This window comes from Struthio camelus, chromosome 8 (assembly GCF_040807025.1).
Source record: "Struthio camelus isolate bStrCam1 chromosome 8, bStrCam1.hap1, whole genome shotgun sequence".
NCBI classification, from domain to species: Eukaryota; Metazoa; Chordata; class Aves; order Struthioniformes; family Struthionidae; genus Struthio; species Struthio camelus.
The window spans coordinates 24,511,013-24,529,723 of NC_090949.1; the positions used below are offsets into that span (position 1 = coordinate 24,511,013).

Consider the following 18,711-nt stretch of genomic DNA (forward strand, 5'->3'; position numbering starts at 1 on the left):
TAAGTCACACCACGTGAACGTCACCCAGGAGAACACCACGTGAGCCCTTACTCTTCCATTACGAGATGCCCAAATAGACCGGGTTCTAACCAAATAAATAGTGATAGGCCACCTTGGGAGTTGGGACTGCACAAAGCCTTTGCTCTGACTTTGGAGAGAAAGCAGGATAGGTGAACCTTCTCTCCTTTGAGAAGGGAGGAGAGCTTCCAGCTGCCTTTAAAGAAAACTGAAAGAGGCATTTTCTTTTCTCCCAAAACATTTCTCTATTTTTTTAGGTAGAAATAGGAACAGTAAAAATAATGTGTGGTTCTAGTTATGTGTTTCATGACATTCAGAGAGTAACAGGTCAGATTCACAGCGTACAGGAAGAAATTATATTTTTAGTAAAGTAAATGCTGTCAAAAACAATTTTAAAGGTGCTTTCTTTGCTGTGCTTAGTAGTCTGAATATGGAAAAGGTAGTAAAGGCTTAAAGTCATTGTTATGGTTTTCCCAATCCTCTGCCCACACTGGCTGGTTTCCATATAGTTCAGTCTTATAAAACCTGAATTTATGATACAATGTTTGATCTTTCATCATGCTGAAAAGAACTTTTTGGACCCAGTGTGCCAAAATGGTCACTTGCTCCTTAAAAGTTATAGTGCAACCCAGGTACCTATTTTTGATTTTTAATTTTGAAACAACGCAAAGGAAAATAAATGTATGTTGATGACTAGTTGCTATCAATTTGATGATACCTTTACTTATGGTAAAGTCTCATTAATTCACTAATTTATAAATTCAGGTTAACACAAATGAATAAATGATGAAAAACAATTACATTATCAAATGTTCTAATCATATGCCCTCTGAGAATTGAATTGTTCATCACTTTAAGGAATATTACTTTTACACCTGGAAATAAAGTCCCAAAAATGAAGTCTGAAGAGGACAGAGACAGAACTTGTCAAGTGCATAACCTTCATGATTGGAATTTTCTGCCCCTGGAGGTCAGTACAGTCCTGTATCTAGACACCTTCAGTGTTTCATACCAGACCATTTTTTCCCCACACAATCATCTCCTCCGAAATTACAAAGCTGAACACAGTCCAGCATGATTCTTCCTAGAAGACAGCGAGTTGTCAGTTCAGGAAACAGACTGAACTGGAAAGAATAGACTAATTTCACGCGCTAAAGTCCCTAATGTCTATGGGATGTACACACACACACACACACAAGTATAAAATCTGACAGCTTTTCTCTATGCCCTCACAATTCCTGACCTTTTCTCAATATTTCCAACAAAAGATGCTAATTATATTAATGGATTTCAGTGACACGTACAAGCATCCATTACAAACTGGACTAAGAATATTATGCTTATTCCATTTATGCCGTCACATATATATTTGGTAATGAAGAAAATAATTATTTACCAAGCTGTTCTGAATAAATCAATGACACAAGGGCTTTTTTGTATCACATTACTCATCTCCCATTCTTTAATATTCATATGTAACATGAGCATAATTTTAAGGGGTAACTTTGGTCACAGTAGCTTGAACAAATCCTTAAAAGCAGAAAAATCACAGCCAAAAAAATATAATAATTATAGCAAGCTGTGGCTATGTCAGCCAAGAGCTACTTTTTCTTCAATTGTTTTTTTTACTTGCAATACCATACATATGAAGTTTTGGAACACAAACTTGGGATCTGGTTATTCAGCTAGATGAACCCCAGTATGAAAAAATTATTAATTTAAGTAAAGATAAAAATCTCAAGAGCAACTACAAATTATCTAGTGCTAAAGACAGCATACGTGCAATGTCACAAAAGCAATTACCAAAAATGGTAGCATTCCCTATTCTAGAGGTCAAACCACTGGTTTATGAATGAACTAAACGTGACTGTGTGAGTGTAATAAGGGCAGACAGGTTCTTGTTCATTTTATTCCTACAGCAAGTATCTCAACCAATGGATGTCATTTATTAATCCTATAACCCCAATCCTATAATTGTCCTATATAATTCTATAAAATGTCCCTGGCACAAGACTTCTTGGAGTATATCGACTGTTTCTCAGACTACCTTCCTGCTCACTGAAGTAAACCATGTTCTGTATCATCTCACCTATGTTTTCACTTGTTATTCTTCCAGCAAAACTTTTTAAAATGGAAGTTTTCCAGTAGGTACTAAGATGACTTCAAAACTTTGTAGTTAGAACTTAAAGTTTGTTGGTAAAACCACAGACAAGGAATTCCTAGAATATACTTGATTTCCTGAATCAGGTTTAACATTGTGACCAGCACCTCTTAAAGTCAAGTGCATTTGTTCAGGACTATAATGATTATTATCACAAGAAACACGATAATGGCTCAATTACATGTTCACTATTTTTTAGGCAACATGGAACAGAATTTCTTTTGCTTTACAATGTTTTAGCTTCTTCCTAACTCCCTTTCTCCCTCCCCCCAATACATCAAAAAAAATCCCCAAATTTGCAACAAACTCGGTACAGGTTCAGAAATCTTCCTGTACTCAGCACACTGCTGAACTAGCTCTCCCCACCTCCAGCAAGTACTAGATACATACGTGTTTTGAAAATAGTAGGATTATTTTCAAGTAATTATAAGGGGTCATTGGTCAGTATGTATGATTTAAATTTAGATGTATTAATATTGAACTCACACCTCCTTGGAAAACTAAAAGAACAGATTTTATGGATGTAAACCTTTGTGATATCTTTAAGAAACAAAATAACAAAGCCATAAACACGGAGTATAAAATGAGCCAGGCTAGTCCTTTTTCATTTTCCAAAATTGAATGTAAAATAGTTAAAATAAATACCAATCATGATGACATTAGGAACTGCGGCATTTGTTTCTTTTTTGTTATACGTTTTCTCTCAGAATAAGATGCAGGTGACCAGGTATCCTGTGATCTGTCAAACAGGCTTGCAGTTCTCTAATTAACTCTTAATTCTGAGCAGATTATAAACATGGGAACATTCACATGGTGTTAGAAATAATGCATATTCAGAGCAGTCCTTATATAAAACTTTTAAAAAAAAATACACCAAAGTCTTCAGTGCTTCCTGGTGCTGCTGTAGCTATAGAAATTGAACGAGATCCATAGATATCTTGAAATGCTTTTCCAAATCACAGCAGTCACAGCATATAAAACAAGAGTTTGAAAGAGTGGTGAGTTACCAAGCTCTGCCCTGATTTACAAATCCCAAAACTCTTCACATTCTACTTCAACAGAGATGTTCTGGAGAACACTTGGGTGTTCCTGTTCAACAAACAGGTATATAAAGTCAGTCTCTCCAAGTCACATTTGACAAATTTCCCATTTGTAGACTGATAGAAATCCAAAGCATTTATGTTTATGTGCTCACAAGTGACAAACTGAAAAATACTAAGTTTTAGTTCCTATTTAGACTGTTTCAGATTAGCAATAGCATGTTCAAGTTCTGTTGTGTCTAGAAAGGCAGATGACTTCACAAGCATTCTTCTTGTTTCAAGGTCCCTATACACTTCAATTTATTTATGCATTTATTTGAGTTTGCATGTTTTTGTAGGCCTTGAGCTTACTTCATGCATGTCCTTAAGTAAAATCCCCATTGTGATCCATATAACTTAAAACTAGTTAAAAGCATATTTTGACTTCCTGATTTTTCTAAGCTGGTCTTAAGAGAAGTTCTCTGTTCTCTTTCCTTTGCTTCTCTTTTTTGTATTTCTTCTCTGCTTGTGACTGACAGCCTTTAGCCTTGTACTTAGAATACAGAAGTTAAAAGTTCTACTGCATGAATTCACTAGAAAACAAACAAACTTCATGTATTGGTACAATTCCTGCCCTGAAGTATCCTAGGAAACATGAGACCTTCTAGCCTTAACACAGGACTGGAGCAGAAAAGAAGGCAAGTCCCAAAGGTAGGAATGGAATTCCATTTCACCTAAACTACTTGTTACAGCTAACCTTCATTACAGCAACATACACGACCCATATGGCTTAATCTTCAAGTCCTTTGAAGACCGTAACTATTCCAAAGTCTGCTTTGGTTATTATGTGGAATTTACCTTAGGAAGATTACATTCAGGAGGAGTCCGAGAATACAACTTAGGGTAATTTTGCTTTTGAATAATTTTCCTATCTTTTGGATCAACTTTACCTTGAACATTTCTGATAGCTCCAATTATCTAGCCCCTCTCAAAAGCGTCACTAAAATTGCTGACAGTAGCGAGGCCAATCCTCAAAAGCAAATCCAAAATTTTCTTACAAAGCACAAACGTTGGGAGAAACTTTTTTTTGCAAATTCCTGCTATCTGAACTTCCACAAATGTGCCAGTCCAACAAGCTGTGGGCCTTCAAGATGACAGATATGTTTCTGTCATTTGGAATATTGCCGTATCTGCTATTACTTTAGGTTACTTTCCATTTCTTTGGCATCACGTAACTGTTAATATGCTTGAAGGTTAGCCAGCTGGCTCTAGCGCGTTTTGCAACTGCAAGTCATCCTGCCTCCACGTTTGATGCTGAAAGATATGGATATAATGCAGTAGGGCATTACTGAACATGATACAACAACCCATGTTAGCACTCTCCTCCCTCTCCACGTCAGTTAGACCTTGAGCAGGAAGAGCAGCAGGCAAGAACAGAGGACCGCTCCAGGCAGTTGTGTAGTTTCCAATAAATGCAATCCAGAATCTTCAAGAAAAAAAACAAGAGCTCCTTGAATTTTTGCTTGGGTCTGTGAGACAGTTACCTTTGCTTCAGGAACAACAAGAGCACTTTTACGCTGGCCTTGTCATTAGGAGAGGATCCACAATCTCTGTATTAGTGCTGAGAAAACCAAAGTGAGTTGGTCAAGTAGTCTTGATACCTACAGATTGTGGAAGACTAGCTCCTTCATCATCTGCTTGATAGCTTTGTGCAAAATATATAGCAATAAATTCCCCAGCCCAAGGAACTTTGACATATACTATTTTCTAACAATAACTACTTTTAAATAAGATGGTATCGTCTTACTAATTCCCTTTTGAGAAGAACAAGTCCTATATATCCTTGCTGTGTAGTTGGGGGGGGGGGGGAAGAAATTCCCAAAGAGTTCATCTAATTCAAGTGATGCTTACGCTTTGAGGCAACAAGGGTCTGATTATGTATGTAACTTCTTTAAAAGAGATTTGTCATTCTATTATGAAGCTGTCCAAAAATCTTAAAATTCAGTCCTCTTTTCATTAGCTTGCCTGAGATCAATATCTCTCAGGAAAAGTTGTAAGAACTCCTAATTGAAGCTTCCCATCCCCCAAAAATCTCAAATCAGAACACTGAGCATAACTATGACCAAAAATTAACTACGCTTGTTACTACATGGCTTTTCTTTGCCTATGCAGTCTCACCACCCTAGCGTTCACCTGACACCAGTCTAAAATCATTTTTTCCACATTTTAACTTTCATATTATTAGAAGGGGTATCTTAGGAAATGTTAGTCGGTGTTTTAAAGATGAAACTGCAGTCTAATACTTTCTTTATAAGCACTAAAAGAGGTCCACATCGAGCTTTTCCTGGAAGGAAAATTTAACCTTCAACTTGCGATTAACGGTGCGATTAACCTCTGGAATTGTATGAAAGAGAGAATGCCATTATTAGAATAGCTTGACTGGCTGTAATGCATAGACTGATCTCTCAGAAGTTTGAGGTGAAAATTTAATATAAAAACAGAAACACATGGGAAATTAGGCAACAGATTAGAAATACTCTAGGCCTAGCTACCTCACAGAGAAGAAAAAAAAGGGCTGTTTCCAAGCACCTAATTGTTCGTTGTGAATGGGTAAGCTATCTCTTCCAAGGTGACATGTCTTGTGATCATACCATTTGTTCAACTTCTCATACAAACACCTTAAAGCCTTCCTTTAGCCAAGCAAATCAAAATGAACAAAGAAAACCAGTGAGAGGACAGAAAAGATTTGATGGCTCACAGGTCCCAAAAACTATCTCCCTAAATTTAATTCTTTTCCACTTCTGAAAGGAAGTCAAAATCTTCAGCTGATCATAAGCTTTGCACGGCTTTAATCAAATAAAAACATTCCCAATTTAAAGTATTTTTTTGTTATCTACGGTAACTCCACAGCTGATCCATTATCTTATTGTACATAACTATGTTAGTAAACAGAAGTTCTTGATTTCAGTGGAGCAATGAACATTCTCATATGAGATGCAGGAAAATACCAATGTTTTGGTATTTTAAACTGAATACTACTGTTTACAGCTAGGAGTTGGAAGCCAGGATAAAAGTCTAGTTCCTCCGTGATTTCTCTTTTCAGTAGGCTCCCCCCTACAGTCATACTGGCTACTGTGGGTTATAAATAAGCCTTTTACAGCACATTCTATGTTACATTTACCATCTGTCTCCTTTTTGTGATCTACTTGCAGGGAAGACTCGATTATATAAGGAAGCCATACTGTGAGCACTGGAAACTTATTAATTGCAGCCAAAGCACTTAGGAGGAGAAAACACAGTTCACAATGTTAAAATTTTAAAAGAAATATTATATAGAACTGGAAAGAGGAGGGGGAAGGGAGTGTTGTTTATCATGTATGTCCTTACTGTAACTTGTCTGGTATGACGTTACCAGTAGTTGCTGTACTGATCTACAGATATTAAAGCAGACACTAAAATTATCATGCGAAAGGGAAGATCCTGAATTAGCATAAACTGTTAGCTCCACTGAAGCCAGTGAGTTATGATCACTAACACCAGTTGTCTAAACACTACATTTTGTATAACACAAAACAGGAAACTACTTCTATTCATTTGTATTCCATTCATGCAGATATGATGTTATTTATACTGATGTATTTCTTATGAAGTATTTTGTCTATGTCTATTTAGATGTCCATGAATACTCTTAATGTGATACTGCCATGCAGTCTAAATATTAGAAAATAAGATTACCCTTCTCTGTGAAAGAGGTCTTCCTCCTAATTGCTTACTCTCTTCAGATACTATTATGGAGTACATATGCTCCAGAGCAAATACAGTGAGGGCTGAGACTGGTTTGTTATGGGAAAGGCCTGCTGAGATTTTCTGGCCTGTAATTTCACGTTCTAAGACACGAGATGATCCCAGTCACTGGTGGCAGCAAACCGTGAAGCCAGTTCTCCAAAATCAGTGCATCCTGCCCCACGTCATAATCCCTCTCTCAAAGCAGCTGAAAAGAGACTGTGGTTTGAGCTTGACTCTTGCTGACTTCACTGGCAGGACTTCAGAGATTAAGGTACTGAAATGTAGGATAAAATACTGAACACGAAATACTACTGCAATTTGCTTCTGCCCTCCTTAGTAGGAAGATGTGACCAAGCCTATCTGCTTAGGGCTACTTCTCTGAAGCCCTCTAGGTCGACTCCAAACAGAGCAGGGTGATCACTGTGCCTGTGCCACACCTGTGCTGCGAGGAGAGGTCTCCTGCCTTCCTGGAGATAAACTGCTGCTGCTTCCATTTGACCACACCACTATGCTGGTAGCATTGATGCCAATAAAAGCCAGATAGTGCATAACGCCTTCAGCAGAGTGGATATGGCTGCCTTCAATGCATAGTGAGAGGTAGCTCCTATCACTTTGCAAAGTACTTTCCTGTAGTCATTAACTTTCACCTCTGTTTCCCTCCATCTCGTTTTCAGATAGCTTGGAAATGACACTGTTCCATGTTACGATAGAGTCTCAAAACTGAACATTCAAGTACTGTAAATTACAGATTGTCTGGCTTTGTTCACTGAGGAAAATACTAATTTGAAATATCAAATGCAGTTAGAAAAAGTATTTCTTAGGCACATGCCTTAAAACTGTCTGCCGAGTTCTTGTATTTCACTGGACTGTGTGCTTTCTACATATACTAGATGCATCCTCATACTTCTGTATATCGCTCAATACACTCAGCCCTAATTTTTGTTTAACAACTTCATTTCATTGGACATTTTCCTAAGAGAGCTCAGATCTCTTAAGAACTGAGATCTAAGTTTCAGACTACTAGGTTTTCTAACATACTTATACCTACTTGCTGGCTATTTTTCAAAATACTAATACATGTCATTGAACATGTTTTTTTGCAGATGTTTATTTTATTAGCAGAAACTCTCATTTACCTAAAATAAACTTGAAAACAAATGATTTGTGAAACTGTCTTGGAAATCCAACATTCTGTTCCAAGCATAAATCACACTATCTTACAGTGATCATTTTAGGAAGTAGTAGAACATACAACATGGACTCTTAATATGTCGTTGTTACTGCAGACCATATGGACAAAACTGAATTTCTCCTCCTATGAAAACAGAGGCATGTGGTTTAAGAACTGAAAGGACTTCTAAATAATTTTATTAAACATTATTGATGGACTTAGAACGGGTACCGCATTGCACATCTCTCCGAAAACACTGCGTGTTATGCCAGCATCAAAGTTGTGTAACTGCTGTTTTGACTTTATGTGTTCCTCGGGCAACTTTCTGCAAGGACAAGCGCAAGTTCTAAAGCCGGGGGGCTCTCCGGGTGAACACAAGTCCTACCTGCAATAATTTCCTTCAGAATTAGCTACCCCGTCTCACGTGCCCAGAAGAGTGTTTTATCCGGCAGGCGAAACGCTGTCTGTTCCTCCAAGTGCCAGAGCCCCGCTCTCTGCTCCGCGCCAAGAGTCACCACGTCAGCCCGTACCGTGCCCTACTTAAGGGGGAACTTTGGGGAAACCCAAAACACTGCAGCCCGTAGGCGTTTTTTAACCGAGCTCATGGCGCTTTCCAGCCAAGCCTTCCCGCTTCTTCGCTTGCTGCCAACGGCCCGCCGCGCCAATTACTTCCCCTTATTCCTTCTTAAAAGGCTTTAGGTGACCGCAGCCAGACACCCCACGAGCGTGGGGGCCCTGCCTCTCCTCCGCCGGCTGCCACGCGGGACGCGGGGGGGGGGGGGGAGGCAGCCGTTAGGAGGGGAGGGGGAAACGACCGTTGGGGGGGACGACCGTTGGGGGGGAGGAGGGGGACCGCGCCCTCGCCAACGGCCGCCGCGCGTCACCCCGCCCCGGCTCCGCGCGGTGGGAGCGCCGCGGCGTGGAGGGGGGCTCCCTTCCCGACACGCCGCGCCTCGGTAGGGAGAAGGGAAATCACGCCCAAACGGGCGCCCAACCCTGACTTTCTCCAGCGGGGCCCTCCGGGCTGGCGGGGCGCGGACCGGGCCGGCTCCTCGTGCGCCCCTGCAGGGGCTGCGCCGCGGGGCTAGCCGGCGACCAGCGACCCCCGCCCGGGGTGCGCAGCGGCCGCAGGAGCTGGCAGCCCAGGCGGGGCAGGGCGAAGCGGGCTGCCTCGCGGTTAGGACGCGAGGCGGGGGAAGGAGGCGCCGCAGCCGGCGCGGGGGCTGCCTGAGGGGAGGCCCGGGGCAGCGGGCCGGGAGCCAGCCCGGGCCCCGGGGCGCTAAGACGGAGCGGGGCTGCACCGGTTCTGCGCCGAGGGGAGCAACGCGGGGCAGAAGAGCCGGGCCCCCAGCCCCTCTCCCCCTCCCGGCGCCTCGGGGCTGGCGGAGCCGCTCTTACCTGGGAGCGCCTGCCCCGCCGCTGCGGCTCGCTGTCCTCCCGGCGGGCGGCTGCGAGGGCTGGCGGCTGGAGCGCGGCGCGGCTGCTGAGCGCCCCTTGGCTGCGGCCGCCGGCTCCGGCGCTCCAAGTTTCCATAAAAGTCGCGGCGCGCGGCCGGCGCCCGCATTCCAGGCGAGCCCCGCGCCGGCGGCAGCTGTCCCGCCTCAGCCCCGCCGCCGCATGCCCGGCCCCGGCCCCTCGCCGCGACCCCCCCCACCGCGGGCAGCCGCCCCGGCCAACTGGCTTATTTTGGGCTAGAAGCGCCACGGAGCTATAAATAACCGGCGGCGGGGGGAAGGTGGTCTCAGCTAGCGCATTCCTGGCCGCGCTGTTGCAAGGCGCAAGGCACCGGGTCGAGCCTGGGGAGAGGACACCGCAGGCGGTGTCGGCAGGGGGAAACGGGGCCCCGCGGCTCCGCCACCTTACACCGGCTCCAGCCCGCGGCGCCTCCGCTGCCCTCTCGCACGCTATTGACCAGGCTCCGGCCGAGGCGGCGGCACCCTGTCCTTTTCACGGCCACGTCCCCGGCGTTAACCACCTCAGGTAATCGCTGAGTCCCCGTAGTCCCAGTAGCGAATAATCACAACATACTTACAACTAATTAAGCCTTTAGCAAGCCGTTCCTCTTCATTCCAGTCTCTAAATCACAGTTTGCAAGAACAGAGAGCGATCCACACTTGCTGGTTCACGTTCTGCAAGTGGGAAACTTTTATAGCTACGGTGGTCAAGTACTGGGTCGTTTTATAAGCATCAAGCACTTGGAGAGCAATCAACTAATAATAGTAATGTGACAGTTAGCTGATGGAGTGGAGAGGAATCTAGTTAGCGTCAGATCTACCCAATAGCGATTGTCTTTAGTTTAAAGCAGCGTTTTTCTCTGAAAACTTTACCAAACAGAGGCAGAAACAGGATATTACTTCTGGTACATTCCTTTTTCCTCTTGAAGATGACTCTTCCCTACATTTTCAATTGCAAGGTCTCGAGTGCAGGAGACCTTTATTTTTCCTATCTCACTTGTACCTGCCACACTGGAACCTAACTTTGATCTGGATATATAAATATTAGGAGAATAATCACATGACCGTAGGCTTTTCAAGTCTTAACGACAGACATTAAAGTTAAAACACAAACGTGATTGTTTTTAGAGGGGAGAACAGGAACTTTCTTGCAGTACCACACTCAAATAGCTGTACTTGTATTTCTGAAGTAAAGGCACTAGCTTTAAGGTAGTGCTTTCAACTCTCAGTAAAACAACAATTTGGGGGGAGCGATCACCTATAACTGAAGAATAAATTTGGACAGAGCAAATCACAGGTGCTTTGCTCTTCTATAGCAGTGAAGATCATACACGTTGCCTTTTTAACTTACATTCTGCATTTCATTATTTATATTACCCCTTAAAGGAAAAGTCCTATTCCAGGACTGGAGCTCACCACAGTGGTATGGCTTGCAAAGAAACAGACCTCTCTGCTCCAAAAAACCTAAGAAAAAGAGACAACAGCTTGACATAAACAGATAAGTGCAATTAAACCATCCCAAACAGTATGATAGGCAGGGATCTCACCAGCTGGCCAAACACTGCCTTTGTCACACCACTTAAATCTACCTTGTCTGTATCATGGTTGCAAGCCATATTGTCCTCCCTAAGTCATGACTTTCTTCATTTACTAGGTGTCTGAGTCACTTTTGGATTTCAAGACTCTATATATCACTGTTTGGCTTTTGTTGGATTACTGGCCTATGTGCTGAAAATTTATCAACACATGCTGTGAAGTGTTTAATAGAAGTAAATAGGTCCAATAAATTAGTTTAAACTACACACCTCAAAAGCTGTTTCCATTCCTTTTCTTTTATAGAATTAATTTCATAATAGCTTTTTGTTTGATTTTGGGAAGTAAATTCCAATTCTAAGATGACCACCTGGTATCAAAGGGGTTTTCATATGAAGTAATTTTATATTAGATAACAAGAATTGTGGAGATTCAATTTTTAGATACATTTAGATAAGCATCAGGCTGACCCAGATGCCATTACAATCAATATAGGGTAATACAGATGCTAGAACACTTTCAAGTATTGATTACTAGTAAAAAAAAAAAAATTTTAACAGAAAAAGACCAAGTGAATGTTTCCATTTACTGCAGTTGCATTTCTCCTTCATAAATCACCCAGTCTGTACTGTCAGTTATTTTAGGCTGAAATACAATGAAATGGATGTCAGTGGAAAAGTTGCGAAGGTTGTTCCTTCTGATTTTTTTTTGTTTTTAATTAAAAGAAATGCCTACACAACTCAGAACAAGTTAACTACTTTTCTTCCATGTTCATTTCGTTGAGTTATTTTAATATAAACAACTGCAGTTCATGTAGGCAATAGAAAGTTCACAAATTTGCTTACTCGAGCATTTGATTTGACATGTTTACTTTGAAAGAAACCAAAGACTACAAAAGTAAAGTATAGTAGTAATTAAGAACACATTAAAAATAAGATTATTATTATAACTAAATTACAAATGATATAAATACTTAATTCTTGTTTAATCCTTGCACTAGTCAACATTTCTGATCTTAGGAGTATGGTTGTGGCGGAAGAGGATGGCTTTTAAATTTAGCTTGCTCTTATTAGCATGGGGAGTGCCACCCAAATCTCTTTATTTCAAAAGTTATAAACCAAATTTTTACTTTGATTATAAAATATGCTATAACTAAAGTACAACTACATCATACTATTATTGCTTTGGTGTAAATCTGGCATTCCAAGATGGTAGGCTTTTGGAATCCTTCAGCTAGGTAGTAGGTCATCAATATTCTTTACACACCTTCTGGCTTACAAGGAATCAACTATCTCCCACTTAAACTGACAATTCTGTTTTTGCGTTAGGACGGACAAAATATTACAGTTCATGAACACTTTTCAGGAAAAGGTCCCAAAAGACCCAGAGTAGTTCAAGAGTCTACCTACACATTCCTGCACTTTTCTTTCTCTTTCCCCCTCAGTTGTTGTGGAAATTCATAGAATTAAAAGACAAAGTCTAAATGAAACATATTGGTGACATCTCACACCAATTACATACCATGTTTTTCATTTTGGATAGGAAATACATGAATCTGATTTTTGCCCTGATTCTACGGACTTTTAACTGTCATGGAAGCAGTCATGATGTAAAGAAATACATTTCATTTCCGACAGAAGAGCAAAGTATAAATTATTTGGAAATTCTACATTTATCATCTTACATGCTAACATCACTGAATAATGTTTGGCTTGCACTTTCTTCAAGCACTTTTTATGAATAATGTGGAAATATTGCCTACTATAGTTTAAAAAAAAACATGAAAACATTTAGGAATACCTTTGCTTCCATTTAAAAAAAAGAATCTGTTTTTCTGTGATGAATGTTAAGGGGTAATTTTCTTAGTATCCTTTTATTAAACAAGAAAAGTCATGGTAGACCATTTCCTTTGACGCTTTACACCCTCTCAAGCAGTAAATTTGCTGTGGAATATGCTGTTTGCTCTGTTACTTTTATTTCCAGCTACTGCTATTGATTTCTGAAGTCTAATGAAACATTTATTGTTCCCTATAATTTCATTCACAGACTTTCAAAAAAGCTGCTGAAATGCATACATTTTTGAGCTGCAGGATGAGAGGAGATAAGCTAAGTGAGAAGGTGAAAAAACCTTCATATACTGGTATTGAAGAGAGACTCTGCTGAGAAAAAAAGTATAGCAACTTGAATGGTGGAAATAGGTCCACAGCAGCATTTAGAATTTCTGTTTTATTACATATAGAAGCATACTTGCTTTTTTATAAATCATAATCAATTGGCATTTCACACACGTCATATGACACATTTTCATAGTTTTTACATTTATCAAATGAGTAAGAGAAAAGGAGTGAAATGGTGACTTCAGAATTAATTGTAGAATTACACAAGGCCCTGCTTTTGAAATATCATTTTGGGTTGTTTGCAACACAGCTTGAAACGTATCTAATTCAAGTTTGTTTCCAAACACTAGATTTGTAACAAAATTCTTCTGAAGTACCTGGACATTTAGAATCACTCTGTATTACTTTTATTTAACATAGCACAGATTCTTGTGGGCTGGCTTTGTGTGGCAAAGCATACACAAAGGTCGTTCAAAAGGTAATAACCAACTATGAAACATCATTTCAGTTTATGGGAATTCAGCAATAGACAGATCATCCTTATTATGTCTAGCACAAGAAAAAAAGAACCTTGCTGCACTTCCCTGACGCCTCGCTACTGTACTGTGCTCCTTTCCAAAATTAAGGGTTCCATATCCTTAGCCAGTCTTGCACATGCATGTAGATGCACACAACTGCTTAAATTTCCTCCTAAATTGACAACTGACTTCCTACAAGGAAGTGAGTGAAACTAAAATGCTTTTAATTATAACTCACTGTGCCTTTGATTCTGTTTCATTATTAACAGATCTCATCATACAGCCTTATTTAATGATACAAGTTAAAATGCTACATTTGAATGGTATTACGCAAGAATGGTATTATTCATAACCACCATATAAAGTCTTAAGAGTTTTAGAAAAAGAAAAAGTTTTAAATTTGGTGATAAAACTACCATTTTAAAATATATAAAACAGTGGTCTCAAACGAACACTTTCATGGTTATTAGGTATTTTAAACAAAATAAAGTAAAAAATGCATAGTGGAAGTCATTACTGCCCAAATAATGGCACTATGTACTCCATTACTCTTATGCTGTAATACAAAATGACAACTTACACCCACACAAAGGTAACTTCAGGGCAGTGGCAACATGTTCAATTTTGTGAGTGTAATTACTTTATTGCACGTGTGTCACAAATCAGAGACTGCATATACCCTAGCTGAAACACCTTCTATATCTAAACACTTGATGACTTTGAGACACTGTAATGAGCATTTTATAGTATAAGACTTTAAAGGAAACAACTCCATCAGCTTCAATCACAAATTATCTCTGGCAAAAGTACAGTATTTCATAAATAAACTTTACCCAAATATTACAGAAAAAAGCTTTGGGATACATTAAATATAAATACAGTGACAGCTGAGCTGCAAATTTAATTTAGATATATACAATACTATGCTCACCAGTTCTTTTCCTAGATGTATTTAACCTCCCTGAGTCCTTTTCCATATTTAGCAAGGTGGTACATTTTCAGATGTTTGCTCAGTAACAGCAGTGATAGCTTTGCGGTTATAGAAAGAAAGGTGGGAAGGAGTGAGTCAATGTGCACTCCATTTCATTCGTTGTGTATTTTAAACTTACTGTACTTTCGCTTCTAAGAGCCCACTGGTCATGACATGGCCATGACCGCTTACACAAGCATTGACATGTCTTAGTGAATCTGCTCCAAGGTAGGCCATTAAAAGTTCAGTGCGTCGGATTAGTAATTGCATAAGATCTTCAGCCAAACTCTCCATAGTTGAGTATCGCACCTTTTCAAAATCAAAAATGTCCTTCAGGAAGAAAAGCACTTGATCCTAGTGGGGGAAAAAAATAAAAAAAAAAAAGAAAAAGAGAAAAGGAAACTTGTAAGTGTACAACAACAACTTGTAACTTGTACAACAACAAAACAGTATGCAATGCTATTTCTTTCTTTTACACATATTCCCCCAAACAAACATTTTTTAATTCTTTTAATCTGGAAGTTGGTGGGTTTTTTGGTGGGTTTTTTTTTAACACTATGATAAGTTGTAGTTAAAAAAAAAGTTGCAAACCTTGAAGAAGCAGCATAGGTCATAAAGGGAGTTTCTAGGGCCCAGAAAGCCCCATGCCAAAACAGGGCTGATATGTTCACATATAGCATAGAAATGTGCAAAAAATCCATCAGGTACCTAGTGGTGTAAAAAAACGGAGAAAAAAGTTACATAGTAAATTTAGTATAAATCTCTATTATGTGAAATTAAGTCTTTAGGAAAGCCTAAAAGACTTTATACTTTAGGGCTGTGGTAACCCCAAATCCTTTAAAGTATATGGCAACGGTACCAAGTGTCATGATTGTTTTAGAAAAGACTTTTACTTCAGTCGTACTTTGAGTTTTTTAAGATTAATAGGTTTAAGACCAAAAAGATTATGAATCATCCACTCTGACCTCCCATATGGCAGAACAGTGTTTTTTTCAGTTACTCCTGTTTGAGGCACAGTTGAGGGAGGATGTGCTAGAACTGCGGTAGCTGGTGAGGAAGAGGGTATTCAGGCAGGTAAAGGGATAGGACTGAACTTTCATCTCGCTGTAGAGATGATACAGGGACACAGGGTTGAAAATCCTAGTCTAAGTAGGTGAGATAAAAGATTAGTGACCTTGGTCTGCAAAAATAAGAGGTACATGTGTGGGGCCAAGAAGCCAGAGAAATTACTCTTACCACTCCTGACTGGACCTAAATTAGTTTGAGAATCTTTTAGCTAAGACTTTTTTTGCTAAGAAATAGATATTAAGGCCCCCAAAAGCTAGATTCCTTCAGTTGACAGACTCTTGCCTAAATTAACATGTGTACAGGATTAAAGGTTGATCTGTAATTTATTTTTCCAAATCTACAAGGCAGAACTTCAGGTTCTTCAGAGCTGATCGGTAAGTTTGGTCCAAGTAATCTGCAAGGCAACTTACCTTCATTTGTTGTCTTTTCTGCTTCAGTACTGACCAACAGCTTGAAGCCACAGCCTAAATGAAAAAGAAAAATCTTAAAAGCACTGAAGTGTAGAATACTATATTTCTATATTTTGGAGATTTGTATGTTCTTATTTTCAATCTTGTGATAATATAAAGTTTAAAACTGTAAAATATCAGCTAACACTGATAATTAATTTTCTATCTAGCTCATTTGTTATTTTGAAATCTCTTTCCAACATTTTCTTTAGTTTAATTCAAATGTAATTTTGTACCCTTGACTGCTTTTTACAGTTGAACAATAAACAACGTTTACTAAGCTTAAGAGAATCAGCCTATTATATATCAAAATGCGTGCTCAGACATCAGTAACTATTTTAGACATTAAATAGCATGTGAACACATTCAAATGTCTTTTTTCATTTCAGCAAAAACATTCTTGCAATAGCTTTGGATTCAGCTAAGTAGTTTTGTCCAAATATGGACTTGTGAAATACAATATACTGATATCAAAACTAGGCTTTTCCCCCCTCATAGCTTGTAACAGAGTTCCGACCTAATCTGATGTTCTTTCAGTACTGCAAGATAATTTACTACTCACAAAACACAATTTTATCATATTAAAAAATATAAACATATGCATGTTACCTTTTTTTTTTTTCCTGTAGAGGGAATATTTCAATTGAAAGACAAAAATAAAAGGAAAACTGGAGGTTTACAGATATAAATGGATGAAATGACAATAGTATCTCTAGCAGGTAGTCATGGCAGTAGCCAGTATTTCTATGACAGAGGGATGAATTCTATTTGACAAATAAACAGGTAGAAACACGTGAAAAAGCCTGAAACGTTATGAACATCTGAATCCTTTTATTGCATTCATTTACTTGCTACTTTTTGTCTCTTATCGCTAAAACTCTGGCATATGAACATAAATTGTATATAATAGCTCAGATGTGTTTAACAGAGACTTCCTTTGTAATATTCTACTTCCTCAGAGCAAATCGATGTTTTTTGCAGAACAAGTTAAAATATCTTCTCCAAGTATAATCAATCATCCTGAATATTTTGGGCCCAGACTGATAGCTTTAAAATTACAATTATGAAAACCTGATAATACAGTACGTTCATTTTTGCTGAGGAATACCTCAGGTACATATTCAGTTATATTGGAAACTGAATTAGACTTTACACTGAAGGATGGTATACTTTCTTTGCCTCAAAGCTAATGCTGTTACTAGGACAATATAATCTTTATATGGCAATTGTTGACACTGACACTTAATTGGAAAGAAAGGATGAAGTTATTCTCCTTGTTACACTGTTCTTTAAGAATATAAAGCACAGATCACCCAAAGAATGGTTTCAGCATATACAGATATTTTGTATCAGAATGCTTAAACCAATGTTACATCTATCATACCCTCTACCTATTGCAAGGTACTACAGAATAATGAATATGAAAATTACACATAAATACTTACTGTTTCTTTAAAAGAGGAATTTAGCCAGCGGTTGTTTACTACATTCTGTATAGAGATTGGTGGATTTTCTAAATCTTCAAAGGAATCCATTAATATGAAGTCCAAAACAATATCATAAAAATTCAGGTTTTTCACCTATGTTAAATCAGAACATGATCTAAGTAACTGTTTCTCTTTCAGAACTGGAATTCAGCATGTGTCAGTATTCCAACTCTACATTAAGAGGCAGATTTGTCATAGTTTTTTAATGAAATATTAAAGATACTTTGTCAGAAGGGGAGAAATTGAAAAATACCAAATGTTTTCTGGTACCAAACTGGAATGATGCGTGCCATTTCTCCAAGTCAACAACGTAAATATAAAATAGTTGCCTTTCCCACAACTGTGAACGGTAGAAATCTATTTTAAGAGGCAACAGTTTGCATAATTAAAGCGTAAAAGCACTTTTCAGAAATTCAGACTCACCCCTCTAGCAGCAAGTTCCATTTCAGTATTATCCCAGTGATCTGTTTGTTCCAAAAAGTATATCATTTCATCAAAGACATCTTCAAATTTCTTTGGATTCTGTGAAGTAAAAGCAATGCGTGACAAGCAATAGGAGAGACGGTTTATTTACACCGGAAAGTACATTGTAGTAGAAGTTACATTAAACAGTAAAACTTTAGTTAAAAAAGGATTTTTACCTTTCGTGCTCTCAAAATTAAGGCGGACAAAATTTTCCTTCCGCTTTCAGCAAGAAATATTCTGTTAGCTGTTTCTGAAAGAATTATCTAGAAAAGTTTGCAGAAAATACAGACATATTACTTAACAGGCTATATACTAAGCGGCCTGAATTACTTCAGTCAAATTCAATGAATACTTTTTGATTATAAACTCTTAATATAGTGGGAAGTTCTCAATCAGTCTTTGGAGCAAAAATTCCAAAGCTAATCAGAAAACTGGGACTCCTTTACACGTATGTCCCATTAGAGAATTATAGAAACATAAAAGCAACAAGAAAAC

At 39.0% G+C, this 18,711-nt stretch overlaps 2 protein-coding genes across 14 annotated transcripts in view; both read right to left on the reverse strand.

The window, feature by feature from the left end:
• The window catches only part of NEXN (nexilin F-actin binding protein), a 27,674-nt gene extending 17,333 nt beyond the window's left edge, over positions 1-10,341 (reverse strand). For 4 of the 10 annotated variants that reach the window (XM_068952751.1, XM_068952740.1, XM_068952739.1 and 1 more), the window contains exon 1: positions 9,554-9,664. The gene's annotated coding sequence lies outside the window, so the exon portion shown is untranslated. Of the gene's footprint in view, positions 1-8,540; positions 8,692-9,553; positions 9,811-10,187 lie in introns of those variants that run through there. The other 6 variants (XM_068952748.1, XM_068952745.1, XM_068952746.1 and 3 more) reach the window with 5 other exon arrangements.
• A 3,294-nt stretch (positions 10,342-13,635) lies between these two features.
• Positions 13,636-18,711, reverse strand: part of MIGA1 (mitoguardin 1) — a 47,718-nt gene continuing 42,642 nt past the window's right edge. For all 4 annotated transcript variants that reach the window (XM_068952774.1, XM_068952773.1, XM_068952772.1 and 1 more), the window contains exons 11-16: positions 18,393-18,479; positions 18,175-18,273; positions 17,710-17,844; positions 16,226-16,279; positions 15,339-15,455; positions 13,636-15,101 (exon numbers count right to left, since the gene is read on the reverse strand). In XM_068952774.1, the coding sequence (XP_068808875.1) occupies positions 14,883-15,101; positions 15,339-15,455; positions 16,226-16,279; positions 17,710-17,844; positions 18,175-18,273; positions 18,393-18,479 (711 nt within the window). In that variant the 3' untranslated portion in view covers positions 13,636-14,882. The remainder of the gene's footprint in view (positions 15,102-15,338; positions 15,456-16,225; positions 16,280-17,709; positions 17,845-18,174; positions 18,274-18,392; positions 18,480-18,711) is intronic.